This window comes from Coccinella septempunctata, chromosome X (genome assembly GCF_907165205.1).
Source record: "Coccinella septempunctata chromosome X, icCocSept1.1, whole genome shotgun sequence".
NCBI classification, from domain to species: Eukaryota; Metazoa; Arthropoda; class Insecta; order Coleoptera; family Coccinellidae; genus Coccinella; species Coccinella septempunctata.
Window position 1 is genome coordinate 23,437,229 of NC_058198.1, and position 14,112 is coordinate 23,451,340.

At 34.3% G+C, this 14,112-nt stretch overlaps 1 protein-coding gene across 1 annotated transcript; it reads right to left on the bottom strand.

Moving 5' to 3' along the window:
• Positions 1 to 12,817: 12,817 nt before the first annotated feature.
• Positions 12,818 to 13,816, bottom strand: LOC123322415. The gene has a single exon (XM_044910361.1). The coding sequence runs from the start codon at positions 13,814 to 13,816 to the stop codon at positions 12,818 to 12,820; it is 999 nt and encodes a 332-aa protein (XP_044766296.1).
• Positions 13,817 to 14,112: the final 296 nt, after the last annotated feature.

Sequence of the window (14,112 nt, forward strand, 5' to 3'; positions counted from 1 at the left end):
CTAAAAACCTCGAACCTAGGAATCGTTTTTCGTGTTTTCTTTATAACATTGTCCACTTGATAATTCCATCCCAAATGTGGGTCTACTATTACACCTAAATATTTCATATAGTCTTGTTGTGAAGTCATCTTCGATATTCAACGTTCTATAGTCAGGTAACAGAGTTGAGCAATTGGAAAACGATAAAAAATTTTAATTTAGAATTATTGAATATATTATTCTGGTTGCTTTCATCTGCAAGTCCAAGGTCAGTGAATGTTTTTTTGAAAATCTTCGCTTTGCTTTATTATATACAGAGGCTTTTTTACCTTTCTTGTGAACAGCTGGGTTGAAATCACATCCAGTCAAAGCATGCCGTCCAGGAAGAGCATTGCAAAAACAGAATTTCCCAATCTTTGATACATTCTACTGACATCCCTAATAGCACACAACGTCCATGGGACGTACAATTCATGTCCATTTAACGTCGGAACGTCCATGGACTTGATGTATGTCCTTTGGACGTCCGCATCCGGACAGCTTAGGACGTCCAAGATGGATATCCATTGTTAGTCCAATTTATGTACAATGTCCGTATCGGATATCCATTGGATGACCGTGATGGACATAATACGGACTATATGACATATGTCCGTATCATACAGGGTCTTTCACGAGGAACCTCACCCATATTTATACGGGAAACTACTGAACGTATTTTCATGAAATTCAGCACTTATAAGTATTTCACGATGCTGATGAAATCTTAAATAAAATATTTTTTCAAATTAGAACCCCATTTTTTTATGGCAGATATTGAATCTACGTTAAAAAATAATGTGAGTGTATGCATCACACCCTTGCCCTAAAATGGATATTTTCTGAGTTATTCACAAAAATCTGTTTTTCGTCTTGAATTTTCAGCTATTTCTTTTCCCTTCACGCCAAAAAGATTAAATTTTCAGGAACTGTTATTTGAACCATGCTGTAGATTTTTCACCCCTTCTTGAAACCGACTTCAAGTTACTATTAGGAGAACCATGGCAAACTCTCGCAGTTATAACTAGAGAAGATGCTCAAAGTTTTGACCGTTGATTTCTAGACATTTATTTATACGTCTCAGGAATGCTTCGTGCGTTGCTCTTCTTGCATTCCTATGTATGCTTGTTTTATTTGTATTTGTGAATTTTTGAATTTTATAACCGAACTTCTAGTTTGTAAATGTAGTCCATCACAGGTTGGTATTTTATTGTTAGTTTGTTACCTGGGTAACATCTCAGAAAAAAATCTTTTGTAGGAACCTGAAGATAGGATGCGTTTAGACATCCCGAAACCGGTCGTAATTTCGAGAAATAAATCTGTGAGATTGAGACCCTTCTTACGTATTTTTAGCTTGATAATTTGTTCAGGAAATATTCCACCTCTTCTAGGTTTGCCTTTTATTCTTTGAAAACTGTCGGCTCTTTGTTCTCGACTCTGAAGAGTGTGACCCCAATACTTCAATGCTCTAATTTAATTTATTATATACCATGTACAAATTGTGATAAGGGATACGTAGGACAGACCAAGCAATATTTGCATAGTAGAATTGCCCAGCACAGATATGATTGTAATGTTAAGAACATAGAAAAAACTGAGAAAACTGCATTGTCTAGACATCATTTTGAAGTGGGACATAATTTTGATTTTACTAGAGTTAAAATTTTAGACAGGGAGGAAAATTACAAAAAAAGGTGTATTAGTGAGATGATTTATATTAATTTGAATGATCGTGTAAATTCTAGGACGGATTTTCAGGGTTTAAGTTCAATTTATTGCAATATATTGAATAAGTGCAAGTCTGAAAACTCATAATTTCTTTGTTCGATGGTTTATATTGTAATTCTATGTAGATACCATCTGCCGTTGCGCATGAGGTCTTCATGTTCGTTTGTTGTTTTTCTTTTTTCCTACTGATAGTAATTGTCATTCTGAATAATTTCTTGTTATGATATTCTGATGGTTTGACTGACGATTTTGTTATTTGTGTTTCATGGTTTTATTTTGTATAAATTTGAACGAATTTCCGTTCCTCTCACGTTGTTTTCTGAATTGTGATGAGAACAATACTGAACGACATTTAGCTTACGGTGAGTTAACCATGTATTAGTGCCTTTTTGTATTTGATTGTAATTTGTGTACTTGTTACCTTGCAGCCCTGAAGAAGTCCAAATATATGGACGAAACGTCGGCTTTGCTATAAAGTTGTTTTCTTTAGTGGTCCTAACCCCTGTGAAAAACTGTTCCAATACTAAATGAAAGGACGTGAAAAACTATTATAGTAGCTTTAATGTGGTTGAAAATTGTCCAAGCTTTGGATAATAATGTAGATATTATAGATCATAAATTTTTAACATCAGGACATTCGTTTTTACCGAATGATAGAGATTTTGCCTTGGTAGAAATTGCATTAAAAAAAATAATTTACTGTACGTTATTATTATTACAAGATTATTAAAAAGTGTCGGAAGGGCAATAATTTTATTCTAAATGAAATGAGACAGGAAGATTTTGTATCGACAAAATTATTAGAAGACGCAATTTTTAACAGAGTAAAAAATTCTGGTGGAGAATCAGTAAACTGGTTAAGAATATGTTGGATGCGTTTTGTCAGAAATGAACCATATAAAATTCTTTATAAGACATCCATGAATGAAAATGAAAATTTTAAAGTTCTGAATTTATTTACACGTCGGGGTAGACCAAAAAGGTTCGAAAATATTGTATTGGCACCATTGTATAAAAATATTAGGCAAGTTACAACAGCAAAATTTAAGGACATGATTGACCTATTACGATACATACCACCAGAAAATCATGATTTTTTTCAAATCCCTTTCACACGCACAAAATGTAGATGAATAGTTAATGGTTTTGTAATAAATTCATGTTTGTAATTTTCTTTGTTCTGTAATTGAAAAATGTTTTGAATCGCATAAATTATGTTTCCGAAGTGTTTTCAACATATGCAAAACAAATTCCGTATTCTTTTTTTTTCAATTTGAAACATCTTAAATTATGTTGAATGGACTTGGGCACCATCAAATTTTATAATGAATCTGGCTGTTAATTTTGAAAGTGGCCCAACTCCATTCTTGATAAGAAAACGCATGTTATTTACTTAATGATTGCCACTTTTTTAACAGGAACTTTAAATTTAACATCCTTAGATAAGCTTAAGTAGTATGACTCCTTAGTATCTTATACGTATATTTTTAAATTCATTGAAACGCAAAACTTTCAATATCTCGATTTGAAGATAATTGGAGTTAGGCCACTTTCAAAATAAGCGGCTCATATACTAAGGCCCGGTACTTTCACGTGCGAATAAATAAATTTATTCGCATTTATTAAGTCTTATTCGTAAGATTAGTGAAAATGCAGTCTTTTCACTTTCAGATAGTGTTATTCATCGAATAAATCTGTCATTGAAACTTAATTAGAAGAGTTTATTTGTCATAGATCGAATGTCGGTACGTCATTATTGGTTGAATAAAATTTATTCGAAGGTGAAAGTACCGGGCCTAAGAATAACATATCTACACTTTTTTATTTATTTATTTATTTATTTATTAGAAATAAGGAATACAACGGACTATTTAAAGTCCACTACTGTATCCACATGTACATAAATTGAGGTATAACATCATATAATAATGAATAAAAGAAAAACAACTCAATTGAACTCAATCCAAAAATGAAACATCAATAAAGAGAGAGAAGAAAAAAAAATAGCATAGTACAAAAAAAAAACATATATAATATATAATTAAAGAAAACAAGAAACGATACATTCATCGAACTATTATAATGAATAATGATTTTTCAAGGATTTCTTTAACTGTTTAGATTTATTGGAAAATAAATTGAAATGATCATTCACACCGTTACACAAATGAGTCATTCTCTGAAGTGGCGAATTCTGTGCGCATCTGGTATTTCGAAACTTGAGATGGAAAATATCTGGACGTCTGAGTCTCCTATCGGGTACATTAATATCAATTTCAAGGAGATATAGGAAAGGAGGCGCAAGTGGAGATCGGAAATACTCGGCTGCGTCCAATGACGTCACACTAGCGCGCATTGGCGTAGATAGTATAGAAATTTCACAATGTAAACAGACGAAATGGGAGGTTAGAGGTTAGATGTACATTTTCAAGCAGAATGATGTGATCTGTAGAGAAAACGTTGGTTTTTACTATATTGCATCAGAAACTTCTACATCCGGAGTTATTAAATCGAATTTATCACAATAATATCTGATACAGTTTACGAGAACAGTTAGTGCAGACATTTAAAATTGGAAGTACACCAATAGCAATATACCTAGTTCTGAAGTTCATTACTGAAGACATATGAGCTAAATGAAAAGAAGAAAAAATGTCGCTATATGATTATCTGACCTATATATACCTGTGGAAAAAATGTCGTAGGACAACAAAAACTGCTTGATAATATAAGAGTTTACTTGAGTAAGTTCATGATTCAGGAAAGACAGATGAGTAAAGATGAACTTTCAGGAAATATGTGAGAAAACCGTAGAAGTATAAATTCTTGTCTTGTCTGATTGATGAACAAGTACGATAGTGGAAAGCAATTCAGTTTTTCCTGATACATTTAGTAAGTATGATATTTCAAAAAAAGTACCTTCAAACTTGTCAGAAATGTGCTGAAAACCAATCTATTATTTCAATTCTCAACTCAGAAAGGCTGGGTATATAAAATAATTTTTCATTATTACATGTGCTCCTTTATAACTTTTCTCGTAACATAATCAGTTTCCATTGAAATGTTGAACACATACCCTAGGGTACGTTCACAAACTTACTCCTAGAGTAGAGTATGAGTATGGCCATACTCAGAAAGCATACTCTGAGGAACTAAATGTACGTTTGTGAACGCTTCGAGTAATCAGAGCTAACTCAGAGCTTGCTCAGAGTAAGTTTGTGAACGCAACCCTAGAAAATTCAGCAAAAAAAATACGCAGTTGGTGTATATGTCAATAATTAACTTGAGGCACATCAAATACCTGCATGTACTTTGTGAAATAAGGAGACTATAGAGAAGGAAACAATCCTAGTATGCAAGGGTTCATCAACATAAGTCCAGCCTGTCCTCTTGTTAAAGTATTTCAAGGATGTTTTCTCATTGTTAAAATAACGCAGTCATATTGGTCCTTGTTCTTCTTCAACAGACTAGTAGAAAATTTCTTCCAATTAATTTTTGTTTTTAGATATATTGTTTCCGGATAAGAGGTTTGATTCCAGGTACTGCAGGAAAACACTATCCTATAATGGCTAACTGTTATTGGAACTTCCGAGAGAAGTGTCTCTACTAGAAGTTTAGTGGGAAAGTACCATTAATGAGCTTTGTGAAAGAAATAAAACGGTGCAGTCATTACTTAAATCAATATGGATATGTTGAGTAGGAAAAATTTATCATATGGCTCAGTTCTATCAGTTGGTTTGATAGAGTGAAACCAATGTCGTAATGAACAGCTAATGAAAAAAACTGTAGTAGCTTAATGATTCTTGACAACACAGAAGCTTATGATTAAAAGGGTTAGTTAAAAGAGATAATTGAAATGAATGTGAACCAATGTATATCCCTAATAGCACACAACGTCCTTGGGACGTCCAATTCATGTCCATTTAACGTCGGAACGTCCATGTACTTGATTTGTATGTCCTTTGGACGTCCGTTTCCGGACAGTTTCAGGACGTCCAAGATGGATATCCATTGTTAGTCCAATTTATGTACAATGTCCGTATCGGATATCCATTGGATGCCCGTGATGGACATAATACGGACCATATGGCACATGTCCGTATCATGTAGTCCCAAAATGGTCCCTGACCGACTTAATACATGCAATGTCAAATATATGTCCTTACTGGATATCCATTAGTTGTCCGAGATGAACATAGTACGGACCATATAACTTATATACATATATATATATATATATATATTACATGATCCGTATAACGTCCATCACGGACACCTAGTGAATATTCGGTAGGGACATCTTTTGAATGTCCATACCGGATATTCACTAGGAGTCCGTAATGGACGTAATATGGACTAAATAACATGTATATATTACATGGTCCGTATAACGTAATATGGACCAAATAACATGTATATGTTACATGGTCCGTAATATGGACCAAATAATACATACATGTATATCAATGAACACCGAAATTTAATATTATTTTTCACTAAACTCCATTTTTCCGCTTTGTAGTATATGAATATCTTATGAATATTATATTATGTATAACGTTATGATGAACGAAGACTTAATACTTGAGTAATTACTATTATAAAATAATCTATATTTGAGTTTCAAGACTTCAGTTTTTATTATATGGCATTTCTGTATTAATCGACCACTATTCCATAAATCAGTTAACAATATAATGAATATGTTCCTACAAGTAGATATATCGTATGGTCTCGGTAGCTAGGACGGTTGCACCGAAGACTCTGTAATGCGGTGTCCCCACGTACTCGCGAGTTCGAATCCGGGCCGAGTGTAAAAACTTTCTAGTAAGTATGGATTAAAATGAGAACAACACAGAAAAAATAATATCTGCGTCTGAGTGTAAGACATTGGGTTCTAGGACATTAAAATTCTAATAGATAGGATAGCCAACGTCGTGGTAAATTTTTGTACCGTTGAGATTGCTAATGATGGTCCCAACGGGATATCCATTGGACGTCCGCGATTGACGTCCGAATTCTGTTCAAAGTTGTGACATTTGTACGTCCCTCAGATGTCCATAGAACGTCCATTGTACCAGAAATGGACGTCCCATGGATGTCCGTAATGTCCGAAGAGGACGTCCTATGGATATCCATAGGACTACTTTGTGCTATTAGGGTGGTACCATCCCAATTGTAGCTTCTCATTAATGTTCTATAACTGTATCTTTTCATACATGTTCTATAAGTAAGTAGCAGTCCCGTGTTTCATTATTGCCTTAAAACATGCTGTCATAATATACTTCAAAATATTTAAAATGTAGTATTATTATTTGGTATATACCTTAAACTAACATATAAAATATTCTCTCTATACTGATATATCTTGAACCGAGATGAATGAGAAATACTCAACAATCATCCTATATCAATCAAATAGGAATTATTAGCTCACCAATCAAAAATGTATTAATATAATGACAATAATGGAATTGAATACGGAATGTATAGCCTAAGCGTCGAAAGCAGATAAGACAAATTTCAATATGAAAATGGATCATCGTTATGAATCAAAATGAAAAATTACTGGAAAAGGTGGAGAAGGGAGCATTGAAGTCAAACAGGGCGAAATAATATGCATATGTGGGATCCAAAGAAAAAATGTATTTCATGATGGAAGCAAAAAACAGGAATTAATTAATTATTTTGTGCATATTGTTGCCAATTTGTCAGTGCAAAGATACAGTAGAATCCGATTATTATGACGCCGGCTATATTGACCAATCGCTTATGATGACGCAATTGCACTGTTAAGTTTGGTTTCATTCAAAACTCCTTTCAACAGGATTCGGATTTAATGACTTCGCTTATAATGACATGTCGCTTACAATGACATGATTTCAGATACAACAACATTATTTGTAGAAAATTTCTCCGGTTATAGTGACCTCTCGATCGTTTTCTCAAGCCCCACCCCTTTTCATCTTCTTCATATTTTGTTGTTTTTGTGTTTGTTTTCAATAAACGAAACATATAATTTGTCGTTTTTCTCTCAAATTGAATCCATAAAATATATCATCAATTTTGCTTTTTGTGACTTCCGGTTATTATGATGTGTTTTTCATTTCCCCTCAATGTCATTATAAGCGGATTCTACTGTAGATCCCTTGTCCCTTCGGCTTTTTAAATAGCATATTAAAATATTTGACATGAATAAATTTTCTCAGATTCAGAAAACAACTCAGCAAATCTTTCCGACAATCACTAGTCCTTTTTTGATATTTTTCAGCTTGTCGATATCTCTATCAATAGGGATTTTTCGTTCAAAATATCTAAATCAACCTTTGAAACCTGGCGTCTTCTTGTATTGTAGACCTGAAAAATATTGCACGTGATTTTGAATTCTCTCGTGCGAATTTCGAATAAGGATCTGCAAAATGAATTGAATAATTATAAATTATAGACACTCGCATTTCAAATGTGCAGCATTTTCTACATAGACAAACTTATTTATAAAGTACTAATAACTTTTAAAAGTCTTCTCAGCACTCATTAATGACGAACGATTTTTCTGAATAATTTACGTCGTTAAGCTACGCCACTGCTAAAGACGCCAGTTCTATCAATTTAGCTTGACATAAGCGTCCAATGACGTCACAATTTTCCCGACGAACTGGTGACCTGCGCCTCCTTTCCTATATCTCCTTGATCAATTTGACGCAAAAGGTTACTATCATGAAGCTCGAAGTTAAGGAGTCTGACGAAGAATAAGATGTCATTAATCTTTAACCTTTAACCTTTAGTCTCTACTATAGTTCCACATACTTCGAACACCATTTCTTCAGAGTATCTTGACACGAATAATGACTTTGTAGGTATATTCTCTTTTACATAGATCAACGATCCTCCATGTAACCTGTTGGGACGGCAATATGAGTCAGCTTGAACATATCCGGGAATAATCATTGTTCCAACACTTTCAGGACCACACCAATGCTCAGCAATACTGACAATGTCCGGCTTCTTTTCCTTGAAGAGAACCTCAAGAATATCCAGTTTATTGGACAGACACTGAACGTTGATTTGAGATATCGCTAGTTCTTCTCTAATTCGTGTGGGGACAGCAAGTTTTTCTGTACCATTCGGTCCGTTGGACGATAGGCTTTCCTCGGTTGAAAAAATCGATTTATACTAGCCTTGTTTGGCCAATTCGAACCATCGAGTGCTTTCTCATACTCTGAGCTTGGAATGAGAACTTTGAAGGAGGAGTAGCTATCCGGAAATTTAGACTTGAGTTTCTCACATTTCACTTCTGAGAAATTACCTTTTAGGAACTTTTCACTGAGAGAAACGTTTGTTTGTGGTCAATAAAATAAGGTAAACACAAATAAATATCAGCTTTGAATAGGGCCCAACTTACGTAAGTTCCATCCCAACATTTGAAATGTTAAAATTTTGTAAATAAATAGTTTATTGTAAATTATGAAATCATATCTTACTGAGTAGCATTGCTATGTTTCCTAATAACAAATATTCATTTATGGCCAGCAATATGTTTTTTGACATCGAACTTATTCCATAATGTGTAATAAATATATTCATATCTCCAATATATAAATGTTACCGTGAAATAACTGATAAGTTTGTATTGTACTTGATAATTGCTGAACAATTTTGATATATTTTAGTATATCATAATTTTCTTTGCTTTGAAAAAACGATCAGTTTGCATTATACCTCAGTTTCAGAATTTTTATATTTCCATATACGATGCCGTACCTTTATATTGAACATATGATTATTTTGTATGGTACCTGATTTATTGTCAAACAACATTGTTACTTTCCCAGGTATGATACATGCCTTTATATTGAATAAACGATAAGTTTGTATTCTACATGTGAAAAAGTATATTGGCAATATTTTTCTTTTCGATGTGTTCTGTGTTCCAATTTTTTTTCACCTGAAAATGCAACAATGAAAAACTTTTCTCTGAAAAATATAAATTTAAGGCACAGAAGATCTAATTTACACTATTGATTATAGCCACATAATATCTTCTCTGCCTTTTTCATAATCCTTAGATTGAAATTTTTCAGAGAAAAATGTATTTCATTGGTGCATTTTCACGTGAAAAAAAATTGGAACACACCAAAAAATTGAGTAAACTATAATAGCCAAATACAATATCTTCCGTCAATATGTTTTTGTATTCTGTGATTGATTCTGACTAATACAGCTCAGCACTTGCCTCTGTTTAACTGAAAATAAGTAATTATTATTTAGGTTTGTATAGTTTTCGGTACAGTTTGATCAAAATATCAAATTATAAATTGAACAATATTTATTGCGGATATATAAAAAACATTTTACAAAAAAAACATACAAATCTGTTATGTATTAACATAAAATCAAATCTATATATATATATATATATATATAGATTACGATAATATACAAGTCTTAGATCACGAACAAGAATACCAAAAAAGAACTTTTTTAGAAATGTGTTATATAAATGAAAATAAAAATTCAACGATGAATAAGAAAACGGATACGAATAATCTTAGTAACATCTATAGTTTCTTACTGACCTGTGATTAAAAAAAAAAAAAAAAAAAAAAAAAAAAAAAAAAAAAAATAGGTATTCTCCTAATATCTCCTAATTTGTAACCTTATTTGCAGGTACTTATAAATAAGAGACATTTCTAATCCAAATTGTATAAAATAAGAAAAGATTTTCTCAATTTTTTTTGCCCTTCTGTGAACATCATGGCACATTTGTTTGTCCATGCCAATTTATAGAATTTTCTGAAATCTGTCATTTGTAAAACCAATTTTTTCCTGAATAATTCAACTGAAATTGACGTACTTTTTTGATTACCCTCTACATGGTCTTGTTTTTTCTGAAGCTACCATATTTATTGTCATGGTATTGTAAGTTTTAGCCTAAGAGAATTTGAACTTTTGTTATGAGATCTTTGTATTTTCCAGTTGCTCCTGAAGAAGTCAACGATAGTTGACGAAATATAGAGCTTTAATATAATTTGACTCTCATTGGAATTTTGCCCTGAAAAATAGTCGAAACACCCTTAATTTAAATCAATAATTATATATATATATATATATATATATATATATATATATATATATATATATATATATATATATATATATATATATTATATATATATATATTTTTTTTTTTTTTTTTACCACCATATAGGGTCTCAGTTCGACACTGTAAGACGCCGGCCTCCAATGAATCAAGACGTCTTCAGCCACTCGCAAGAAATTTACGGACTATTCTTGTCGTCCACAAGATTACCTCCCTCTGTGCTGCGCTTATGACGTCGTTCTCATCCAATCCCAATTGGCTCGTGTTCTCCTTCAAGTGTACCTCGACCAGGCCATTAGTTGAGATAACAAGTGGTGTCACATACACTGTTTTCAATCTGTACATCTCTTTTAGTTGAAATGCGAGATCTTCGTACTTTGTGATCTTCTCGGAGTAAGCTCTAGACACGTTGTCGTCTGCCGGCACAGTTATGTCGATAATGTTCGCCACATGATTTTCCTTATCAAAGATAACAATATCTGGCCTGTTGTGTGCTACCGGTCTGTCTGTCTCCAAGAAGGTATCCCAGTAGAGCCTGTACTTCTCATTTTCCATGACAGATTTTGGAGAGTATTCGTACGGCTTCTTTGAAGTTAGTATCAGCCCAGTTTTTATGGCAATAGCTTGGTGGTAGACCTTGGCCATGGCATTATGACGATCTGTATATTCTCTAGGGGCCAAAATCGGACACGCTGACGTCACATGTTGTATGGACTCCGGGGACAAAGAACATTTTCGACACCGATCTGATGGTAAGTATCTTTTGGTTATATTTTTGACATACGATCGGGTAGGGACTACTTGGTCCTGGATTGCTACATGTCTGCCTTCAGTCTCAGGATAAAGGTAACCGGCTGTCATATATCCAAGAGACATTTGTGTGTTGATTTTACTATTTTTTAGGGCTTCTGGATATCTACCATGTAATGTCTTACTGTGCCACTGGTCAGTTAGCGATTCAATGGTTGGTTCTTCGTTAGTTCTCCTTTCTGAAGCAAGGTTTAACACTGTTATATTATCGTCCTCCTTACAGATCATTTTGAAGAAGGGTGAGCTTTTTGACCAGAAATACTCTTTCATTTCTTTCGTGATATTATTATGTATGATTTCTATACTATGTAATCCTCTGCCTCCCTCTTTCCTGGGCACATAAAGTCTATTGACTGAGGCATGTGGATGATGGATTCCGTATTTGGTCAAAAGAACTCTCACTTTGGTGTCTATTGCTTTCAGTTCCGTTCTAGACCATTTCACCACTCCGAATGAGTACGCTATGCATGGTATAGCCCAGGTGTTGATGGCTGTGAACATTGATTTTGCGTTCAATTTGCTGGCCAGTACCTTCCTGAGTCTTCCAAAAAACTTATTCTCAAAGCCAGCTTTGGATTCAGCAACATTCAGCTCTAGCCCTTGCTGTATTCCAAGGTATTTATATGTTTCATCCGTTCCCATTCTCCGAATAGACATGTTGTTCTGCATCCTCATATCGTCCCCCTCAATCAACCTTCCTCTCTTCATGTGAACAACCGCGCATTTGTCGATTCCCAACTCCATTCCTACTGTATCAGAAAAAGATGCCACAATATTGAGCATTCTCTTCATTTCCTCTTCATTGGCCGCATAAAGCTTCAAATCGTCCATGTAAAGCTGATGGTTTATCTTCGTTTTCTTCTGTCTGTCTATGACGTAGCCATATTGACTCTCACTCAATAGGTTGCTCAGGAAATTAAGAGCTAGACAAAACCATAGAGGACTCAATTTGTCGCCTTGGAATATCCCTCTTTTTATTTTTATTTCAGATGTTAACGAAATTTCTCCTTCTGTGTTCATCATAAGTTTTGTTCGCCAAGTCTTCATCAGGTGTTCCAGAAGATTGACAATAGTTTCGGATACTCCGTATAGGCGCAATGTTTTCAGAAGCCAGGTGTGCGGCATGGAGTCGAAGGCTTTTTTATAGTCAATCCATGCAATTTACATGTTCCTCAACTTTTTTCGCGCTTGCTTAGTTACCAGATGATCAATGGTGAGAGCCTCCTTGCATCCTCGAACATCCTTCCTACACCCTTTCTGTTCGCCAGTCATTATACCATATTTGTTCACATGTTTCCAAATGTTGGTAGTTAGTATACCTGTCAGTATCTTGTATATTGAGGGCAGGCATGTGATAGGTCGATAGTTTTTCGGATCGGTGGTGTTTTTTCCCTTAGGTATCATATGAGTTACTCCTAGGGTGAAAGATTCCGGTATCAGTGAGGGATCACTCAGAGCTTCCTGAAACATTCTAGCTAGATCTTTGTGCGTTGGTTTGAAGTTCTTCCACCAATATGTATGCAATCCGTCCGGACCTGGAGCTGACCAGTTGTTCGTCTTCTTTAGCACCTTTTGTATGTCCTCTTCTCTTATTTTGATATCCTCCATATCAAACAATTCTGTCTTCTTTTCCGCCTCTCTGATCCAAAAGACCCCGTCGTCATGCAGTTTTTCCTCTCCCCAGATTTTGTACCATTCTCTATACATTTCTTCAAGAGACGGCGATTCAGCGCTTCTAGGCCTAGTTTCCTCTTCAAGCCATCGAAAAAATTGTTGTGGGTTTTTGTAGTAGAGCTGGTTGTTTTTATATCTCTTAACCCGTTCATTGTATCGTTTCAGTCGATTTCCCAGAGCCTTGATCTTTTGCTTCAATCGATCGCAGGTAATGACCAGTTCTTCTCTAAATTGTCTACTGCGTCCTTTCACATGGAATTCTGCCGCAATTCTCAGGGTCTTCTTTATGAGTTTTCTTGTTGGGTCTGGCATGTTTAGGTAAGTATCAATAACCCCGATTTTCTTTCTTATTCCAGTTATTTTCTTCTCTAGGCGCTCCTTCCATGGTGGTGTTATATTTCTTCGCTCAGTGGGCTGGTTATTCTCTAAACATTGGCCTGTTTCTTCGCAGACAGTGATCGCTGCCGCGTACACCGCATCTACCATCTCCTTCAGGCCTGTACAGTCAGGAATAAACTTATTCAATATGCCATCAATTTTTTGGACAATCTGTAGCAAACGACTTAACGGAGGTCACAACGAACTATGAGTTCATATATATATATATATAAATACAATAGGTAAAATTTCTTGTGCTATATTTTATATATTTCAGGTGCAATTTATATATATATATATATATATATATATATATATATATATATATATATATATATATATATATATATATATATATATATGAACCCGTAGTTCGTTGTTACCTCCGTTAAGTTCATTGGGCG